A 16,883-nucleotide genomic window follows, 5' to 3' on the forward strand; every position below is an offset into this window, starting at 1 on the left:
TCTGTCAGTTGGAGGTTGGGACTAAGCATCTGTTTCAAAGAAGACATCTCCTAGATAATATTGAATAGTTGAAGGTATCAGTAGAGCTCTGACTTTTATGGTTGGCAGTACACTGGGTACGGTTCTCATATGATTTAGAGGCCCTGTTTGGGTAGAGGTCAGTTGTTGTAGTAGCAGAAAGCAGTTACCTGACCTAAATGTCTCACCATAGGAGAGTGATTTAGAGTGTATGATAAGCTCTGTACAGGAGGACCTTCTGGTTTGGATGCTTGTAAATTGTTTCGAGAATGAGTGGAGAAGCCATAGAAAGAAGGATCTTGGTGGTGGTATTCTTCTTTGCAATTTTTGGGGAAACTAACTTGGTGGTAACAACTAAATTTTTATGTTTTCCAAATATGTGGTCATAATACTACACTTGAGCCATTAATACTTTAAAAGATGTAGAGTAAAACAAAACTAATTAAGCATATTTCCTTATGAGTATTTTGTTTAATTTAGGTTTTTCAGCCCATGTTAATGGAATATTTTACCTATGAAGAGCTTAAGGATATTAAAAAGAAAGTGATTGCACAACACTGCTCTCAGAAGGATACTGCAGAACTCCTTAGAGGTCTTAGCCTATGGAATCAAGCTGAGGAGCGGCAGAAGTTTTTTAAATATTCTGTGGATGAAAAGTCAGATAAAGGTGAGAGTCATATGTTCAGATAGCTAGCTAGCGATTTATTCGTTCCAAGGCCATTTACTTCTTGTTGATATGACCTCTATATTTTGTTTGAAGAATAATTTAGGCCATTTGTTTTCAAGTGTAGTAAATTTAATTGAGGACAGTAGTTTCTATCTTAGAATTTAGTATTGTCTGTGATAATTTAACAGCTCATATACTTGGGCCATGTGCAGCATAGTGTTTCTTGAAGGAGTTTATATATAATAATAATGATAATTTTGATTAGTAAGAATAACTATCAATATTATTTATATATAAATACATAATGATAATTTAATAATATTTTATTATTAATACTTATTATTATTTTGGTCAATCAAAATTATTGAAAACTACCATATACAGAGCACTTTTGCAGTGTCATCCAATTTTCTGAGCTCCACTGACCATAGTGGCTGTTTTTATCCTTCCTTGTTTTTTCTTTTTTTTAAAAAATCAGTTTTCAAAATCATTTAATGCTTATAGTTTTCTCTCTACCCTTTCTCATTCTCTTAGCTTATATCCAGGAATACACAGGGGAGTGAGTATGAGAGGCATAGTTTTTCTATGTATAGTCACTTTGAGAAAACAAATGACAAATGTAAATAAAATATCTCTGCTTTTTTTATTGATAGACTACTTCCTCATTTTTATTCTTTCTTTTGTTTGATAGCTTTGCCTTTTAAAACATCATTAAATAAAATTATTGGCATCCTGAGGCTAGTAAAAATTCCTTTGCTTTTGCTAGATGAGAAATAGCAATGCATTCCTGTTAAAATTGCTTGAAAGTGTTTGAAATTGGTCCTTTTTTTCTTATTTTTATTTAATAAAGTAGGTGAGATGCATGTTGGAACAAAATTGTTTTTATAGGTTAAGCTATAATTAAACCCATAAAGCTTGTGTGCTTCACTCTGAAATGCAGCTTGTGCTTTAGACATCAAGTCAGGACCTGTTGTATCTGGTTTAATTTTAATTATAAGATGGGACTTAAAAGCATCACACTTACTATATTGAATTTTCCCACTCCTTCAAAGTAAGTTATAGTTGTATTATGTTTAAAATATTTGCCATTTGTAAAGGGTTAGGTTAAAATAATTCATCATAGCATTTCTATATTTAAGTTGCTTTGTGAAGACAAATCAAATATATAAGGTACTCAGATTCTTTTTAGTACATTAATGATGAAACTTTTATATTTTATATTCTTTACTGTACACCTCATTTGCAGTTTTCCTTTGGAAAGTTGCTACTGAAATAACCCATTATAGGAAACTGGATATCCAATAACTGTTTTCTATATTAGCTGCTGACAAAAGATTCCTGATAAATGTTTACCAGCATTAGAAATATTTACATTATATTGTCTCAACTGGCTCATAAATAGGATAAGGTTGAGGCACCTAAACGTTATAGAGGTCAGATTTCAGAGTTCTGAAACGTGAAAATCAAAGAGGGAACACAAGGAACATGCTGACAGGAGTTGTAATGCATGAATGGAAAACGTTGTGAGATTTGTGTGCATCATTAAAAATGCCATGGATTTCTCATTATTTGACTGACTCTACACTTGCTGACTTACAGCTGTATAACCTGTTGGGTTCCTTTTTCAAATGATGCTTCTTATGCTACAAAGTGAGTATTGTATTTTCTGCGACGCCTTTGTAAGACGAAGTAAATCCTGTGTTCATTATTGTAGCTCCCACTGATGAAGTATGATTTGGACCACGATAGTTTAACCCTACGGGTTCTTAACAAGTTTAACATCTCCATGTTACCTCTAATCCATGTTATTTCCTTTTCACATCTTGCAAGCAGGAAGGAGTGGACTTTAGGCACTGGATTTTATTTATAGAAATGTGATTGTAATTTCTTACTGCATTTGCTCTTAGAGCCTTTTATGTTAAAGGTTTTCTTTTTTATTTCAGAAGCAGAAGTGTCAGAACAATCCACAGGTATAACTCATCTTCCTCCTGAGGTAATGCTGTCAATTTTCAGTTATCTTAATCCTCAAGAATTATGTCGATGCAGTCAAGTAAGCACTAAATGGTCTCAGCTGGCAAAAACTGGATCACTTTGGAAACATCTTTACCCTGTTCATTGGGCCAGAGGTAGGTAAATGGGATGCTTAGTTTGTTTTAAAAATATTTCAATCTGTTTTTTTTTTTTTAAGTATATACTCATAGACATTAATAAGCAAGGCCAGGGAGGGAAACTCTGAAAGGTTGCCTAAAAATAGGTTTCATAGTTAGATTATATGTCTTTGTATACATTTTTTAAAAGCTAACAATTCTGAAGTATTCATGAGTGAATTATGTGATGTGTGCAATTTCCTTTCAAATAATTAGGAAAAAATAGTTGGGGATGGAACGAAAAATAATTGGCAAAATGTTGACAATTGTTTTTTCTTAATAAATTTATTTTATTTATTTTTGGCTGCGTTGGGTCTTCGTTGCTGCTTGTGGGCTTTCTCTAGTTGTGGCAAACGGGCTACTCTTTATTGTGGTGCATGGGCTTCTCATTGCAGTGGCTTCTGTTGTTGTGGAGCATGGGCTCTAGGTGCATGGGCTTCAGTAGTTGTGGCTTGAGGGCTCTAGAGTGCAGGCTCAGTAGTTGTGGTGCACGGGCTTAGTTGCTCCATGGCATGTGGGATCTTCCCGGACCAGGGCTCGAACCCGTGTCCCCTGCATTGGCAGGCAGATTCTTAACCACTGTGCCACCAGGGAAGCCCCGATAATTGTGAAGATAGGTGATGAGTACATAGGTGTTCATTATGCTACTTGTTTAATGCTGCTTATTCCTACTTTTGACTATATTTGTAATTTTCCATAACAAAACATTAAAAATAAAATTAATAGGTTGTCAGAACAGCTTTAAATAATTAGATGAGTATTTTAAAAATACAAAATAAATTAATTCTATAAAATTTAAAGTTGAGGCACTGTTATGTTTCCCTTTTGATAGTAGCTCAAGATAACTGAATGTATTTTTGTCTTTAGCATATTTTTTTGTGATTAATAATGCCTCATTCTATAAATTACAATTTCATATTAGTTAATTTCATTGTGGTAAGTTAGTTTTACATGTGAACAATTAAAGAAAATTTTGCTTTCATGAGCATATAATGCAGTCATGGGATAAATACAACTAATATGGCATATATTCTTCTGTCACTGAATTAAAACAGTTTTTCTAGGTGAGTACCTCAAATTTCACATTAATTGTTTTTAGTTTTTTATAATTTGTCACTTTGACATGGAAATATATTTTTTACATAATTAAAGTGTGAGTCTGATATAAAAATAGTTTTATTTTTTATATCAATATGTAGCACTTTTAAATAAGCTTTTGTTAGATATATAATATTTTTTGCATGAAGCTCTTTGGAGTATTGGGTAGACTTACATGATCCAAATGATTAGAATTATTATTTTTATGTGGAATAATTTTACTTATTGTAGGATAATATATTAAGTGAAAGGTCAGATAAGGCAAGTATGGATATATCACATACTTTTTTATTAGATATATTTTTGATTATGAAGAATTACTTATTAGGTAGTAATACATAATTAGGTACTGTTTGATATAAAGATCAAATATGATAATGCTATGCTAGATTTCTGTGAAGTTAACCAGATTAAATATGCTGCTTTTTTTTTCTGTTTTTAATATGCTTAAACAAAAAGTTCCAATAAAAATGGTTGTAATTTAATTTATTTATGGTATTTGTTTCCTGTGATTCTTGATCCCAATTGATTTGACCCCCTCCAGGGGATGTTTTGAAATGCCTGTGGAGGCATTTTTGTCCCATCTTGGAGTATTACACTGGCATCCAGGGGGTAGAGGCCAGGGTTACTGCTAAACACCCTGCAATGCACAGGGAAGCACTCCACAACAAAGAATTACCCAGCCCAGAATATCAATGGTGTTAAGGTTGAGGAGCCCTCACTTAGATGTAACGTTAGGAATTCAATAAATTAATTCTGCATTGTCTTGCACTTCACAATCATGTAATTTATTTGCAGTGTATTCTCCAGGATCTTTAAATTTATGGTTTAGCTTTACCTTAATCTTTCCCTTTTTCTGTTCCCACCGACTTCTGAATTGCTAATTCACTACTGAGCAGAAAGTCTTGCTTCCTTTTGTTTATTAGCAATTGTCTTAATGTGGGTATTCCTGGAGCCAGTGTGAAGCCACAGTAGGGAAAAAGGTTAGGTTGTTTTCAGTGATTTCTGAAGTTTCTTGTTAAGACTGTTGATAATTATTTTTCATAGTTTTTTGGTATGTCTGAAATTGAATTCTGTGCTTATTTAAATGTAATTTTTTAAACCACAATTGTTTCTAACAATAGGTGGCTCATTGTGTATGGCTCACATATTTTTTGTGTGCAGACATTTTTGTTATAAATAGATTATATTTTTGTAATGGTGGCCGATCTAATCTTATTTTGTTCCTTTTGTTTTTTTTTGTTGAGTAGGTGACTGGTATAGTGGTCCTGCAACTGAACTTGATACTGAACCTGATGAGGAATGGGTGAAAAATAGAAAAGATGAAAGTCGTGCTTTTCAGGAGTGGGATGAAGATGCCGATATAGATGAATCTGGTAAGCTATGTCTGGAATTAAAATCGTTACATGGTGCTTTAATAATTACTGTTACATTTAACAAGTACTTAGGTGCTAGGATTTATGTATTTTGTGTTTTCTAAAAAACCTGGTGTTTTTAAGCCTGCTGCTTTCTAAACTTTCATGGAATAGTAAGCGTATTTAAAATTCTGTTTAAAGTAATTTTTAAATGTGTATAGGCTTGTTTCCCATATATTTTTTTTAACAGATTTATTTTTTTATTTATTTTTATTTATTTTTGGCTACATTGGGTCTTCGTTGCTGCCCGCAGCTTTCTCTAGTTGCAGCGACTGGGGGCTGCTCCTCCTTGTGGTGCATGGGCTTCTCATTGTGGTGGCCTTTCTTGTTGTGGAGCACAGGCTCTAGGTGCGGGGGCTCCAGTAGTTGGGGCGCGTGGGCTCAGTAGTTGTGGCTCATGGGCTCTAGAGCGCAGGTTAAGTAGTTGTGGCCCACGGGCTTAGTTGCTCCACAGCATGTGGGATCTTCCCGGACCAGGGCTTGAACCTGTGTCCCCTGCATTGGCAGGTGGATTCTTAACCACTGTGCTATCAGGGAAGCCCTCCCATATGTTTTTATATTTATTTAAACGCTTTAAAAAAAAATCAGAAAATGATGGCTGTTTTCCTTATTGAAATAATATACATTCATTATAGTGCTATGCAGTTTACAGTGTGTTTTTAGGGCCACTTCATTTGATCAGCTCAGTAGTATATATTGAGTCATCTGTGGCCCAGAGGAAGGAGCATAAAGCTGTTGAACCTGTTTATTAATTTGTAAACAGTCATGCCACTTGCCTCACATGGTGGTTATAGAATTAAGAAGTAATATATATGAAAATTCTTTGTAAATGGTAAGGGATTATATAAACTAGTGTAGCCATTCATTAAGCACCGTGGGAGAATTCAAGGGTGACAAAGACTTTATCCCTACCCTCAAAGAACTCACAAATGGGAGAATTTAGAATACATGATTCTTAATCAAGGTATGTATTGGAAAATGCTGTAATGAAGGTGCAGAAAGATGCTCTTTGGGAATATGGAGGAGAAAGACACAAATTCTATCTTAGATGTTACTTTAGATAATGATTAACTATTAAAAGATGATGAAAATAGTAAAAAAAAAAAATAATAAGATATTCTTCTACTTCGTAAAACTGAACCTGTAGGAATTTTTTATTTATAAGTTGCCCACTTATAGTAAGCTGGTCTGGCAAAAGAACTAAACTTGTGGAAAGTAAGGAATATAAATACAAAGATTATTGTTTTAGCAGCAAGTTTATTTTTATGAAATGAAGGTGCAAAACACCTTGGTATAGTTTTAAATGTTTGGAAGGTGTCATGTAAGGAGGTCTATTCCAGTTAGATTTGGTGATTTGCTTATCCTGTGGCAGGCACTTTCTGGGCATGAGGTTAATAGTGAACAAAATGGGAAAAAAAAAATCCTTGGCTTTGTTTAGCTTAAAATTTGGAGGGGGAGGTAGACAGTAAAGACAGGCAAAATATATACTGTATTAGATAGTGTTAAGTGCTGTGGAGAAAAATAAAGGAAAAGCGTGCCAGGAAGAGAGGAAAGAAGTTACCATTTTCAATAGATTGAGTAGTTAAGGTCCCTTGAGAAATTTGAGCAAAGACCTCAAGGAATTAAGGTCTTTACTCAGATGTCACCTTAGGGAAGACTTGAGTTATCCATTCTGAAAAATCAATTCATAATACCTGTGTTGAGTTTTAAAGGCTTTATCAAACTTAATGTGTTTATCTCAGCACTTACAGATAGACAAAGAGACTGCTGTTGTTTTCTTTCATATTGAGAGGGAAAGATTAAGGTTATAATGATGGAGCCTTTCTAAGGTAATATATGTGTTTAGCTGTTTAGTGTATCTAAGAGTAAACTTTGGATCTGTCATCTGTGTTAGTGCTTTTTCAGCTTAGCTGTCTTTACTAGTCTTGTAGAGAAGTAGTTATTCTTCATAGGATGTTTAGTTTTCTTTTTTTTAGGATTTCACAGTAAACAGTACACATTTGGATAGAGAGAGCCAGAGAAACAAAAGAATCATTTGGAAATAAAATTGTAGTAGAATAAATAGGGTTCACTAAAAGTCACTTTTATCCCTATATTTCACATATATGTCTAACTAAAGGAGGAATTTAGAATATTATCTGTAAACATGGAAACAGTCAAAAATTCAGAATTATTGTTTCTATTTATATTCCTTTTGTCAGCTACACTCAGTTTTGTTTTAAATGAGACTTCCTCAGCTTATCCTGTTAAACTGTTTTATGTTTGGAGACATTTGAGTTAGGTTTTCGGGTAAGCAAAAAAGCAATAGGATCCTGAGAAAGGTGATAAAATTATTAGTTCATTCTTTTTGGTGTAGTGTGTTTTTTCCCTTATATCAAATTGGAGTTTGTAGGATTTTTTTTTTTTTTTAACTGTTACAGTAGTGCATCCTGTTATACACATCTAAACTCTACAGAAGTTATTAAGCAGAAAACAAAAGCCATGCTCATTTTTAATTTCTTAAAAATTCTACGGTACTTTTTGTTGCTTGATTCATTATGACCAGCCTAACTTAATTGTTTCAAATCTCTTCTAGCTCTGTGTCCCTTTTATTGATATTTATGTAAAATAATGAATGAAACTTTTTATTATTTTTATTATGGTTTATTTTCCTCTTAGGATATAGGATATAGATATAGAATATAGGATATAGGATATCCTATATTCCCTTGAAGAACTTACACTATTCTTCAAGTAGTCAAAGTTTTTTCCAAAATTTTTTCGGTGCCTGAAACTGGAGTTATTTTTATCTTTTCTCTGATAATTAGCTTGAGAAGAAAATTACCTTCAGCCTTGAAGCATGTTAAAAAATTCTTCCTTTCATTCCCATTTAAACCTTTTTTCTTTTTCTATTGTCTCTTTTTAGTTGATGTCAGACCTGTTAATATAAATATTAAGTCCTGGCGAATGAGGACTTGTCCATTTAATTTGCTTTGCATATATAGGGGAGTTTAAAAGGAGAGCAAAAAGTATTTCATATTTAATGATTTGGTGATTCCTTGAGTAGCCTAATCATAATTAGTGTATCAAGTTCTTAGACTTTTGAATTCATTTTACAGAAGAGTCTGCAGAGGAATCGATTGCCATCAGCATTGCACAAATGGAAAAACGTTTACTCCATGGCTTAATTCATAATGTTCTACCGTATGTTGGTACTTCTGTAAAAACTTTAGTATTAGCGTACAGCTGTGCAGTTTCCAGCAAAATGGTATGTATAAATTAGCACTAGTTTAGGTATTAAGAAAAAGTAGCAACGATCTACATTTTGTTTGCTTATTCCTGAGTTAAATTAAAAAAAAAAATAACAGTTTACCCATGAGTGTACCTTCCCATGGGTAGGCATACACTGCTAATTTTCATCTTTTTTCATTTCAGTTCTCATAGTAATCTTTGTACATAGATATCATTGTCTTCATATTATAGAAAAGGAAACATAGACTGAGAGGTTAAACAGTTTATTTAGTTTCACAGATGTTAAGTGATCAAGCCCAGTTTTATATGATTCTTTATATTGTGTAAGGCATGGTAAGATGGGCAGGTGAAATTAAATCATGGTTTTATAAAAGACTATCTTGTGATATCCTACATTAGAATCTCCTTGGGTATTCCTTAAGAATGTAAATTTCCTGGGTCTAATCTTAGAATTACTAAAACAGATTTTCTGGGATTTCATCACAATATATATTTGTAAGGTAGAATTGAAGTGATTTTTACATGCAGAAAAGTGTGAGAACCACTGGTTATATTACTTACTAAAAGTTATATATTACTTACTAAAAGCTATGTCTCTAACCTAACTAAATTCTGCAGATCTTCACAGTGACTTTTTTTTCCCTCTTAGGTTAGGCAGATTTTAGAGCTTTGTCCTAACTTGGAACATTTGGATCTTACCCAAACTGACATTTCAGATTCTGCATTTGACAGGTTAGTTAATTTTGAATATACAAATTTAATGATTTCTTAACTATGAATCAGTAGAATTGTTCTGTAGTTTTTCATTTACATAATTACAGTTTAATCATACTATTACTTTCTACTATCAGATTTTGGTCATGTTATGGTAGTAGCACCCTCCAATTCTTTGCTTTTGTCCTTAGGTCCCAGCTGATTCAAAACTTATATGTGTATCATCCTGTCACCTTTATAATCTTGTACTGTGTCTAGGCTTTTGAGCCTTGCTGTGTAACCATGTAGCTTGGTACTGTGTTTTAAAGAAGTTTTCATTTTCAGTTGGGCTCCCAGTACCATTTGGCAAAGCTCCCTCTTCATAGTTATTCTAAAATTTTAACACTTTCTTCAAGCAACCCTCAGATTTTATTTCTTTGGATGCTGCTACTTTCCTTCCTATTCTACCTTGCCCTGCTGTTTCCCACCCTAGCATTTATATCAGCACCTCTTTACCAATTTCAGAGGGAGAAATGTATTCTTCTCTGGCTAAGGCTAATTCTCTACCAATTCCTAGAGCTTGTTCTTCTGAATCTTTCTCCTCTAATTATTATTTTCTTTCTTTCATGTCTGTAGAGCCTTTCCTCTATTGGTTATTTTTCAGGATGAAAAACAGTCTCTCCCTTCCATACCCTTCTCCTTTCCTACTCTTCTTTTGGGTTAGCAATACTCTTAGTTCCTCATTACTCTTATTGTCTTTTCATATTCCTAGCATTTAAAGTAGTGCCTAACAACAGATATTCAGTAAATGATTGATTATATTAGATTTAAAATTTTTCTTGTGGTTTCCATTTACTTACGTATAATCAAATCTTTTGAAGAATTTAACAATATCCACTAATAGTTTTGTTACCTCTTAATTATAGTTGGTCTTGGCTTGGTTGCTGCCAGAGTCTTCGGCATCTTGATCTATCTGGATGTGAAAAAATCACAGATGTGGCTCTAGAAAAGATTTCTAGAGCTCTTGGAATTTTGACATCTCATCAGAGTGGCCTTTTGAAAACTTCAACAAGCAAAATTACTTCGACTACCTGGAAAAATAAAGACATTACCATGCAGTCCACCAAGCAGTATGCTTGTTTGCCTGATATAACTAACAAGGGCATCGGAGAAGAAATAGATAATGAACACCCCTGGACTAAACCTATTTCTTCTGAAAATTTCACTTCTCCTTATGTGTGGATGTTAGATGCTGAAGATTTGGCTGATATTGAAGATGCTGTAGAATGGAGACATAGAAATGTTGAAAGTCTTTGTGTAATGGAAACAGCATCCAATTTTAGTTGTTCCTCCTCCGGTTGTTACAGTAAGGATATTGTTGGACTAAGGACTAGTGTCTGTTGGCAGCAGCATTGTGCTTCTCCAGCCTTCGCGTATTGTGGTCATTCATTTTGTTGTACAGGAACAGCTTTAAGAACTATGTCAGCACTCCCGGAGTCTTCTGCATTGTGTAGAAAAGCATCAAGGACTAGATTGCTTAGGGGAACAGACTTAATTTACTCTGGGAGTGAAAAAACTGATCAAGAGACTGGGCGTGTACTTCTGTTTCTCAGTCTGTCCGGATGTTATCAGATCACAGACCATGGTCTCAGGTAAGTAATCTGTTGCAGAGTATTAGGAAATGAGCACGTTCTCATTCTCAAATGGAGTGGAAAATTTTGAATCTAAGTCATTCCTTTCAGCTGATTTATTTAACCGAAAGAGTTAACCACTTCAAAGAGTTGTCCTACTGCAAAATTTTGGAACGTTAAAACTTCAGCATGAAGTTTCAGTCAGTTCAATTGCTTTGTAATGTGGAAGAACATAAATTTAAAAGTTTAATAAATACAACACAATAAATACACGCAACACATTTTCTAAGGTGCTTTAGTGGATGTAAAGATGAATAAGATACAGTTTTTACCCTCTAGGACTCGTAACAGAGAAGAAAATATGTATACTATATTCTGTGTATTATTTGTGTACATCCTTTAAGGGATGTTGAATTAAAGATTCTATGGGGATCAAAGGAGAGAGAGAGAGACTTCTCATCCAGTTGTAGCAAATGATCAGAAAATGTTATGAAGAGGGACTTCCCTGGCAGTCCAGTGGTTAAGACTTTGCCTTCTGATGCAGGGGGTGTGGGGTCGATCTCTGGTGGGGGAGCTAAGATCCCACATGCCTCGTGGCCAAAAAACCTAAACGTAAAACAGAAGCAATATTGTAACAAATTCAATAAAGACTTTAAAAATGGTCCACATCAAAAAAAATTTTTTTAATCTTTAAAAAAAAAGATAAGATGTAATGAAGAGGTGGCCCTTAATTGAACCTTGAAGATAGATGAAGGATTTTGATAGGTGGCAGAGGAAGAAGAGACCATTCCAAGCAGTAGGGATCATTTGAGCCCACAGTAAAGCACTGTTTAACTGTTGTTAGGGTATTTTGCTGTTACGGTTGTTCTCAGCGTTAATAATTGTTTGATTATCTGTGGCATGAGCCTTCAGAAATTGACTTTATGTTTTCTCTTTTACCCTGTAATAGACTTGAATTTTACTAGGGCTCCTTAATAATGGGGTGTCAGGCATGTTAAACAATGAAAATTCATCCAACATAAAGCCTATTACCCCCTCTTGTCTTTTAAGTATGATCTTTAGCAGATTAAATTGAACTCAGTGGAGGATGTTCAAAGGAGTATTCCCGTTTGGTTGTAGAGAAGGATGTGTATTGGGGAATAGTGGGGAGTAAGGCTATGACAGAGTTTGAATTCAGGGAAGAATTCATTTGGGGAATGGGGAACACAGGAACTATCTTACTTGATATTATTTGGACTGGTAGCTTATCAAAAAAGCTGCAATCTGAGTGCCGCTCAGATTTTAAAAAGTGCAACTCCTTTTAATCAGATTATCTTGAAGGAGTCTTTCTTAATCATTTAAATATTTATTGAGCATCTGTTGTGTGACTTGCCCTCTTCTAACTGCTCGAGATACAGAATAAATGACTCACATTTCCTGCTTTCATAGAGTTTATAATCTAATGGTAGAAATAAGACAACAAAGATGTAATATCAGACTGAATGTTCTGAAGAAAAGTGAAATATGTCTATGGGGTAGAGAATACAGAGAATGCTCCTTCACATTTGATGGACAGGAAAGGCCTTGAAAAGAAGCATTTTTTAAAGTAGAGATTGGGATGAAGTTAGAGAGTGAATTTCTGTGCATTTCCTGGGAGAGAAGCTAAGGAAATCGAAACTACAAATTTGATTTTTAGAAACAGCTTTCTTCTTGCATTTATTCTGTTGGTTTAAAAAGTATTTCAGTTAACTTAATAAGTTCAGCTGGTGTTCAGGTTTGAGAACAAATACAACTTGTGCAAGCATTCACCTCAACTTGGGGGAACAGAGTTGCTAGTTGGGAGTATTCTGTGTATCCTTCTGTAATAGTCATTATGTTTTATTCAGGGATGGGTAGCATGAATTTTGGCAAGTTGGTTATGGGGCTTGTTAAAAGAGCATTCACTGTAAAAATGTAGGTTGAAAATCAGTTTTAAACTAGATTGAAGCCGTAGGGAACATATAGTGTAGTGTGTAGTCTTCATGCAGCATTATCTGGTTTTCATAGGAATGAAATAAAATAAATTTTGGCTGTCATTGAGTAGAAGTAGCCTGTTTAAATTTTCAGCCTTCGTTGGACCCCTCACATTGCCATTATTGTTTCGGTACAAACTATTCCTTTTTTCCTTGAATCCAAGGCAACTGCTCTTGAATCTTTTGCAGATAGCATGTATAGTTGGGTGTTACAGTTAAACATTCTCTCATTTAATCTTTCGGTTTCACAATATGCATTTAATGTAATTACTGATATGGTTAAATTTATGCCTACCATCTTACTGTTTGTTTTCCCCCTGTTTCTCTTTTCTTTATTCTTGTTTTGTCTTTTCCTGACTTGCTTTGGATTTATTAAGTATGGGTTGGCCAAAAATTTCCTTTGGTTTTTAAGTAAAAATAAAAGACATTTTTCATTTTCACCAAGAACGTTATGGAACAACATATTCACTGTTTTGTTCCACCACCTTCTGCCATTTTTGAGGCAACTTCATAATTCCATCTTCCCAAAACTTTTTATCTTTTTGAGCAAAGAACTGTTCCAGGTGCCTTTTAGTGTTCTAGGGAATTGAAATTTTTTCCATTGAGAGAATTTTGTAAAGACCGAACAAAATAATGGAAATCCAAAGGTGCAATGTCTGGTGAATACAGCAGATGAATCAGAACTTCCCAGCCAAGCTCTAACAGTTTTTGCTTGGTCATCAAAGAAACATGCGGTCTTGTGTTACCCTGATGGAAGATTGTGCGTTTTCTGTTGACTAATTCCGGACGCTTTTTGTTGAGTGCTGCTTTTGAGTTGGTCTAATTGGGAGCAGTACTTGTTAGAATTAACCTTTTGGTTTCTGGAAGGAGCTCATAGTAGAGGACCCTGTTCCAGTCCCACCATATACATATCACCTTCTTTGGGTGAAGACCGGCCTTTGTTGTGGTTGGTGGCAGTTCATTTTGCTTGCCCCACGACCTCTTCCGTTCCACATTATTGTACAGTATCCACTTTTCATCGCGTGTCACAATTTGTTTCAAAACGGAACGTTTTTGTTACATTTCAGTAGAGAATTGCACGCGGAAATATAGTCAAGAAGGTTTTTTTCACTTATGTGGAACCCAAACATCAGAGCGATTAACATAACCAAGCTGGTGCAGATGATTTTCAGTGCTTGATTTGGATATTTTGAGTATGTCGGCTATCTCCTGCATGGTATAACGTTGATTGTTCTCAGTGAATGTCTTCATTTGGTAGCTATCAACCTCAACTGGTCTACCTGACGGTGGAGCATCATCCAGCAAGAAATTCCAGCATGAAACTTCGCAAACCACTCACACTTTCGATCAGTCATAGCACAATCTCCATATGCTGCACAAATCTTTTTTTTCGTGTTTCAGTTGCATTTTCACCTTTCTTGAAATAAGAAAGCATAATATGTCGAAAATGTTGCTTTTTCTTTCATCTTCAATTTTTGAGTGGCTACACAAAAATTCACTACTTTTGATAAGTTTTTTTTAAATGCACGCTGATATGACAGCCGTCACAAGACAATCTAACAAAATTGTTTCAAATGAACTTAAATATAACTAAGCCCTCCTACTAAAGCCATCTTACGGAAAATACGAACGAACTTTTTGGCCAACCCAGTACTTTTAGTATCAGTTTTATCTCTACTCTCGGTTAGTATATCATTTATTTAGTGTTTGCTTTAGGGTTTGTATGTACCTTGTAAATAAAATTGTGGTAAAATATACAAACCACAAAGGTTACCATATTAACGATTTTTTCTTAAATTTTATTTTATTTATTTTTCTAAACAGCAGGTTCTTACTAGTTATCCATTTTATACATATTAGTGTATATGTGTCAATACCAATCTCCCAGTTCATCACACCACCACCACCCCCCTCGCCACTTTCCCCCCTTGGTGTCCGTGTTTGTTCTCTACATCTGTGTCACTATTTCTGCCCTGAAAACCGGTTCATCTGTATTATTTTTCTAGGTTCCACATATATGTGTTAATATTCGATATTTGTTTTTCTCTTTCTGACTTACATCACTCTCTATGACAGTCTCTGGAAACATCCACGTCTCTACAAATAACCCAGTTTCGTTCCTTTTTATGGCTGAGTAATATTCCATTGTATATATATACCACATCTTCTTTATCCATAGGTCTGTCGATGGGCATTTAGGATGCTTCCATGTCCTGGCTATTTTAAATAGTGCTGCAGTGAACATTGTGGTACATGACTCTTTTTGAATTATGGTTTTCTCAGGGTATATGCCCAGTAGTGGGATTGCTGGGTCGTTTGGTAATTCTATTTTTAGTTTTTTAAGGAACCTCCATACTGTTCTCCATAGTGGCTGTATCAATTTACATTCCCACCAACAGTGCAAGAGGGTTCCCTTTTCTCCACACCCTCTCCAGCATTTGTTGTTTGTAGATTTTCCAGTGATTCCCATTCTAACTAGTGTGAGGTGATACCTCACTGTAGTTTTGATTTGCATTTCTCTAATAATTAGTGATGTTGTGCAGCTTTTCATGTGCTTCTTGGCCATTTGTATGTCTTCTTTGGAGAAATGTCTATTTAGGTCTTCTGCCCATTTTTGGATTGGGTTGTTTGTTTGTTTAATATTGAGCTGCATGAGCTGTTTATATATTTTGGAGATTAATCCTTTGTTGATTTGTTTGCCAGTATTTTCTCCCATTCTGAGGGTTGCCTTTTCGTCTTGTTTGTAGTTTCCTTTGCTTTGCAAAAGCTTTTAAGTTTCATTAGATCCCATTTGTTTATTTTTGTTTTTATTTCCATTACTCTAGGAGGTGGATCAAAAAAAGATCTTGCTGTGATTTATGTCAAAGTGTGTTCTTCCTATGTTTTCCTCTAAGAGTTTTATAGTGTCTGGTCTTACATTTTGGTCTCTAATCCATTTTGAGTTTATTTTTGTGTATGGTGTTAGGGAGTGTTTTCATTTCATTCTTTTACATGTAGCTGTCCAGTTTTCCCAGCACCACTTATTGAAGAGACTGTCTTTTCTCCATTGTATATCCTTGCCACCTTTGTCATAGATTAGTTGACCATAGGTGCGTGGGTTTATCTCTGGGCTTTCTATCTTGTTCCATTGATCTGTATTTCTGTTTTTATGCCAGTATCATATTGTCTTGATTACTGTAGCTTTGTAGTATAGTCTGAAGTCAGGGAGTCTGATTCCTCTAGCTCCATTTTTTTTGCCTCAAGACTGCTTTGGTTATTCAGGGTCTTTTGTGTCTCCATACAAATTTAAAAATTTTTTGTTCTAGTTCCATAAAAAATGCCATTGGTAATTTGATAGGGATTGCATTGAATCCGTAGACTGCTTTGGGTAGTATAGTCATTTTCACAATATTGATTCTTCCAATCCAAGAACATGGTACATCTCTCCATCTGTTGGTATGATCTTTAATTTCTTTCATCAGTGTTTTATAGTTTTCTGCATGTAGGTCTTTTGTCTCCCTAGGTAGGTTTATTCCTAGGTATTTTATTCTTTTTGTTGCAGTGGTAAATGGGAGTGTTTCCTTAATTTCTCTTTCAGATCTTTCATCATTAGTGTATAGGAATGCAAGAGATCTCTGTGCATTAATTTTGTATCCTGCAACTTTACCAGATTCATTGATTAGCTCTAGTAGTTTTCTGGTGGCATCTTTAGGATTCTCTATGTATAGTATCATGTCATCTGCAAACAGTGACAGTTTTACTTCTTCTTTTCCAATTTGTATTTCTTTTTCTTCTCTGATTGCCACGGCTAGGACTTCCAAAACTATGTTGAATAATAGTGGTGAGAGTGGACATCCTTGTCTTGTTCCTGATCTTAGAGGAAGTGCTTTCAGTTTTTCACCATTGAGAACAATGTTTGCTATGGGTTTGTCATATATGGCCTTTATTATGTTGAGGTAAGTTCCCTCTGTGCCCACTTTCTGGAGAGTTTTTATCATAAATGGGTGTTGAAT

The 16,883-nt window shown here is 34.7% G+C and overlaps 1 protein-coding gene across 3 annotated transcripts in view; it reads left to right on the forward strand.

The window, feature by feature from the left end:
- FBXL5 (F-box and leucine rich repeat protein 5) overlaps window positions 1-16,883 on the forward strand; it is a 50,419-nt gene that overhangs the window by 13,090 nt on the left and 20,446 nt on the right. For 2 of the 3 annotated variants that reach the window (XM_065877339.1, XM_065877341.1), the window contains exons 4-9: window positions 499-685; window positions 2,629-2,811; window positions 5,181-5,306; window positions 8,444-8,592; window positions 9,226-9,308; window positions 10,196-10,921. In XM_065877339.1, coding sequence (XP_065733411.1) covers window positions 499-685; window positions 2,629-2,811; window positions 5,181-5,306; window positions 8,444-8,592; window positions 9,226-9,308; window positions 10,196-10,921 — 1,454 coding nt within the window. The remainder of the gene's footprint in view (window positions 1-498; window positions 686-2,628; window positions 2,812-5,180; window positions 5,307-8,443; window positions 8,593-9,225; window positions 9,309-10,195; window positions 10,922-16,883) is intronic. The other variant, XM_065877340.1, reaches the window with a different exon arrangement.

This window comes from Phocoena phocoena, chromosome 5, assembly GCF_963924675.1.
Source record: "Phocoena phocoena chromosome 5, mPhoPho1.1, whole genome shotgun sequence".
Classification (NCBI taxonomy): domain Eukaryota; kingdom Metazoa; phylum Chordata; class Mammalia; order Artiodactyla; family Phocoenidae; genus Phocoena; species Phocoena phocoena.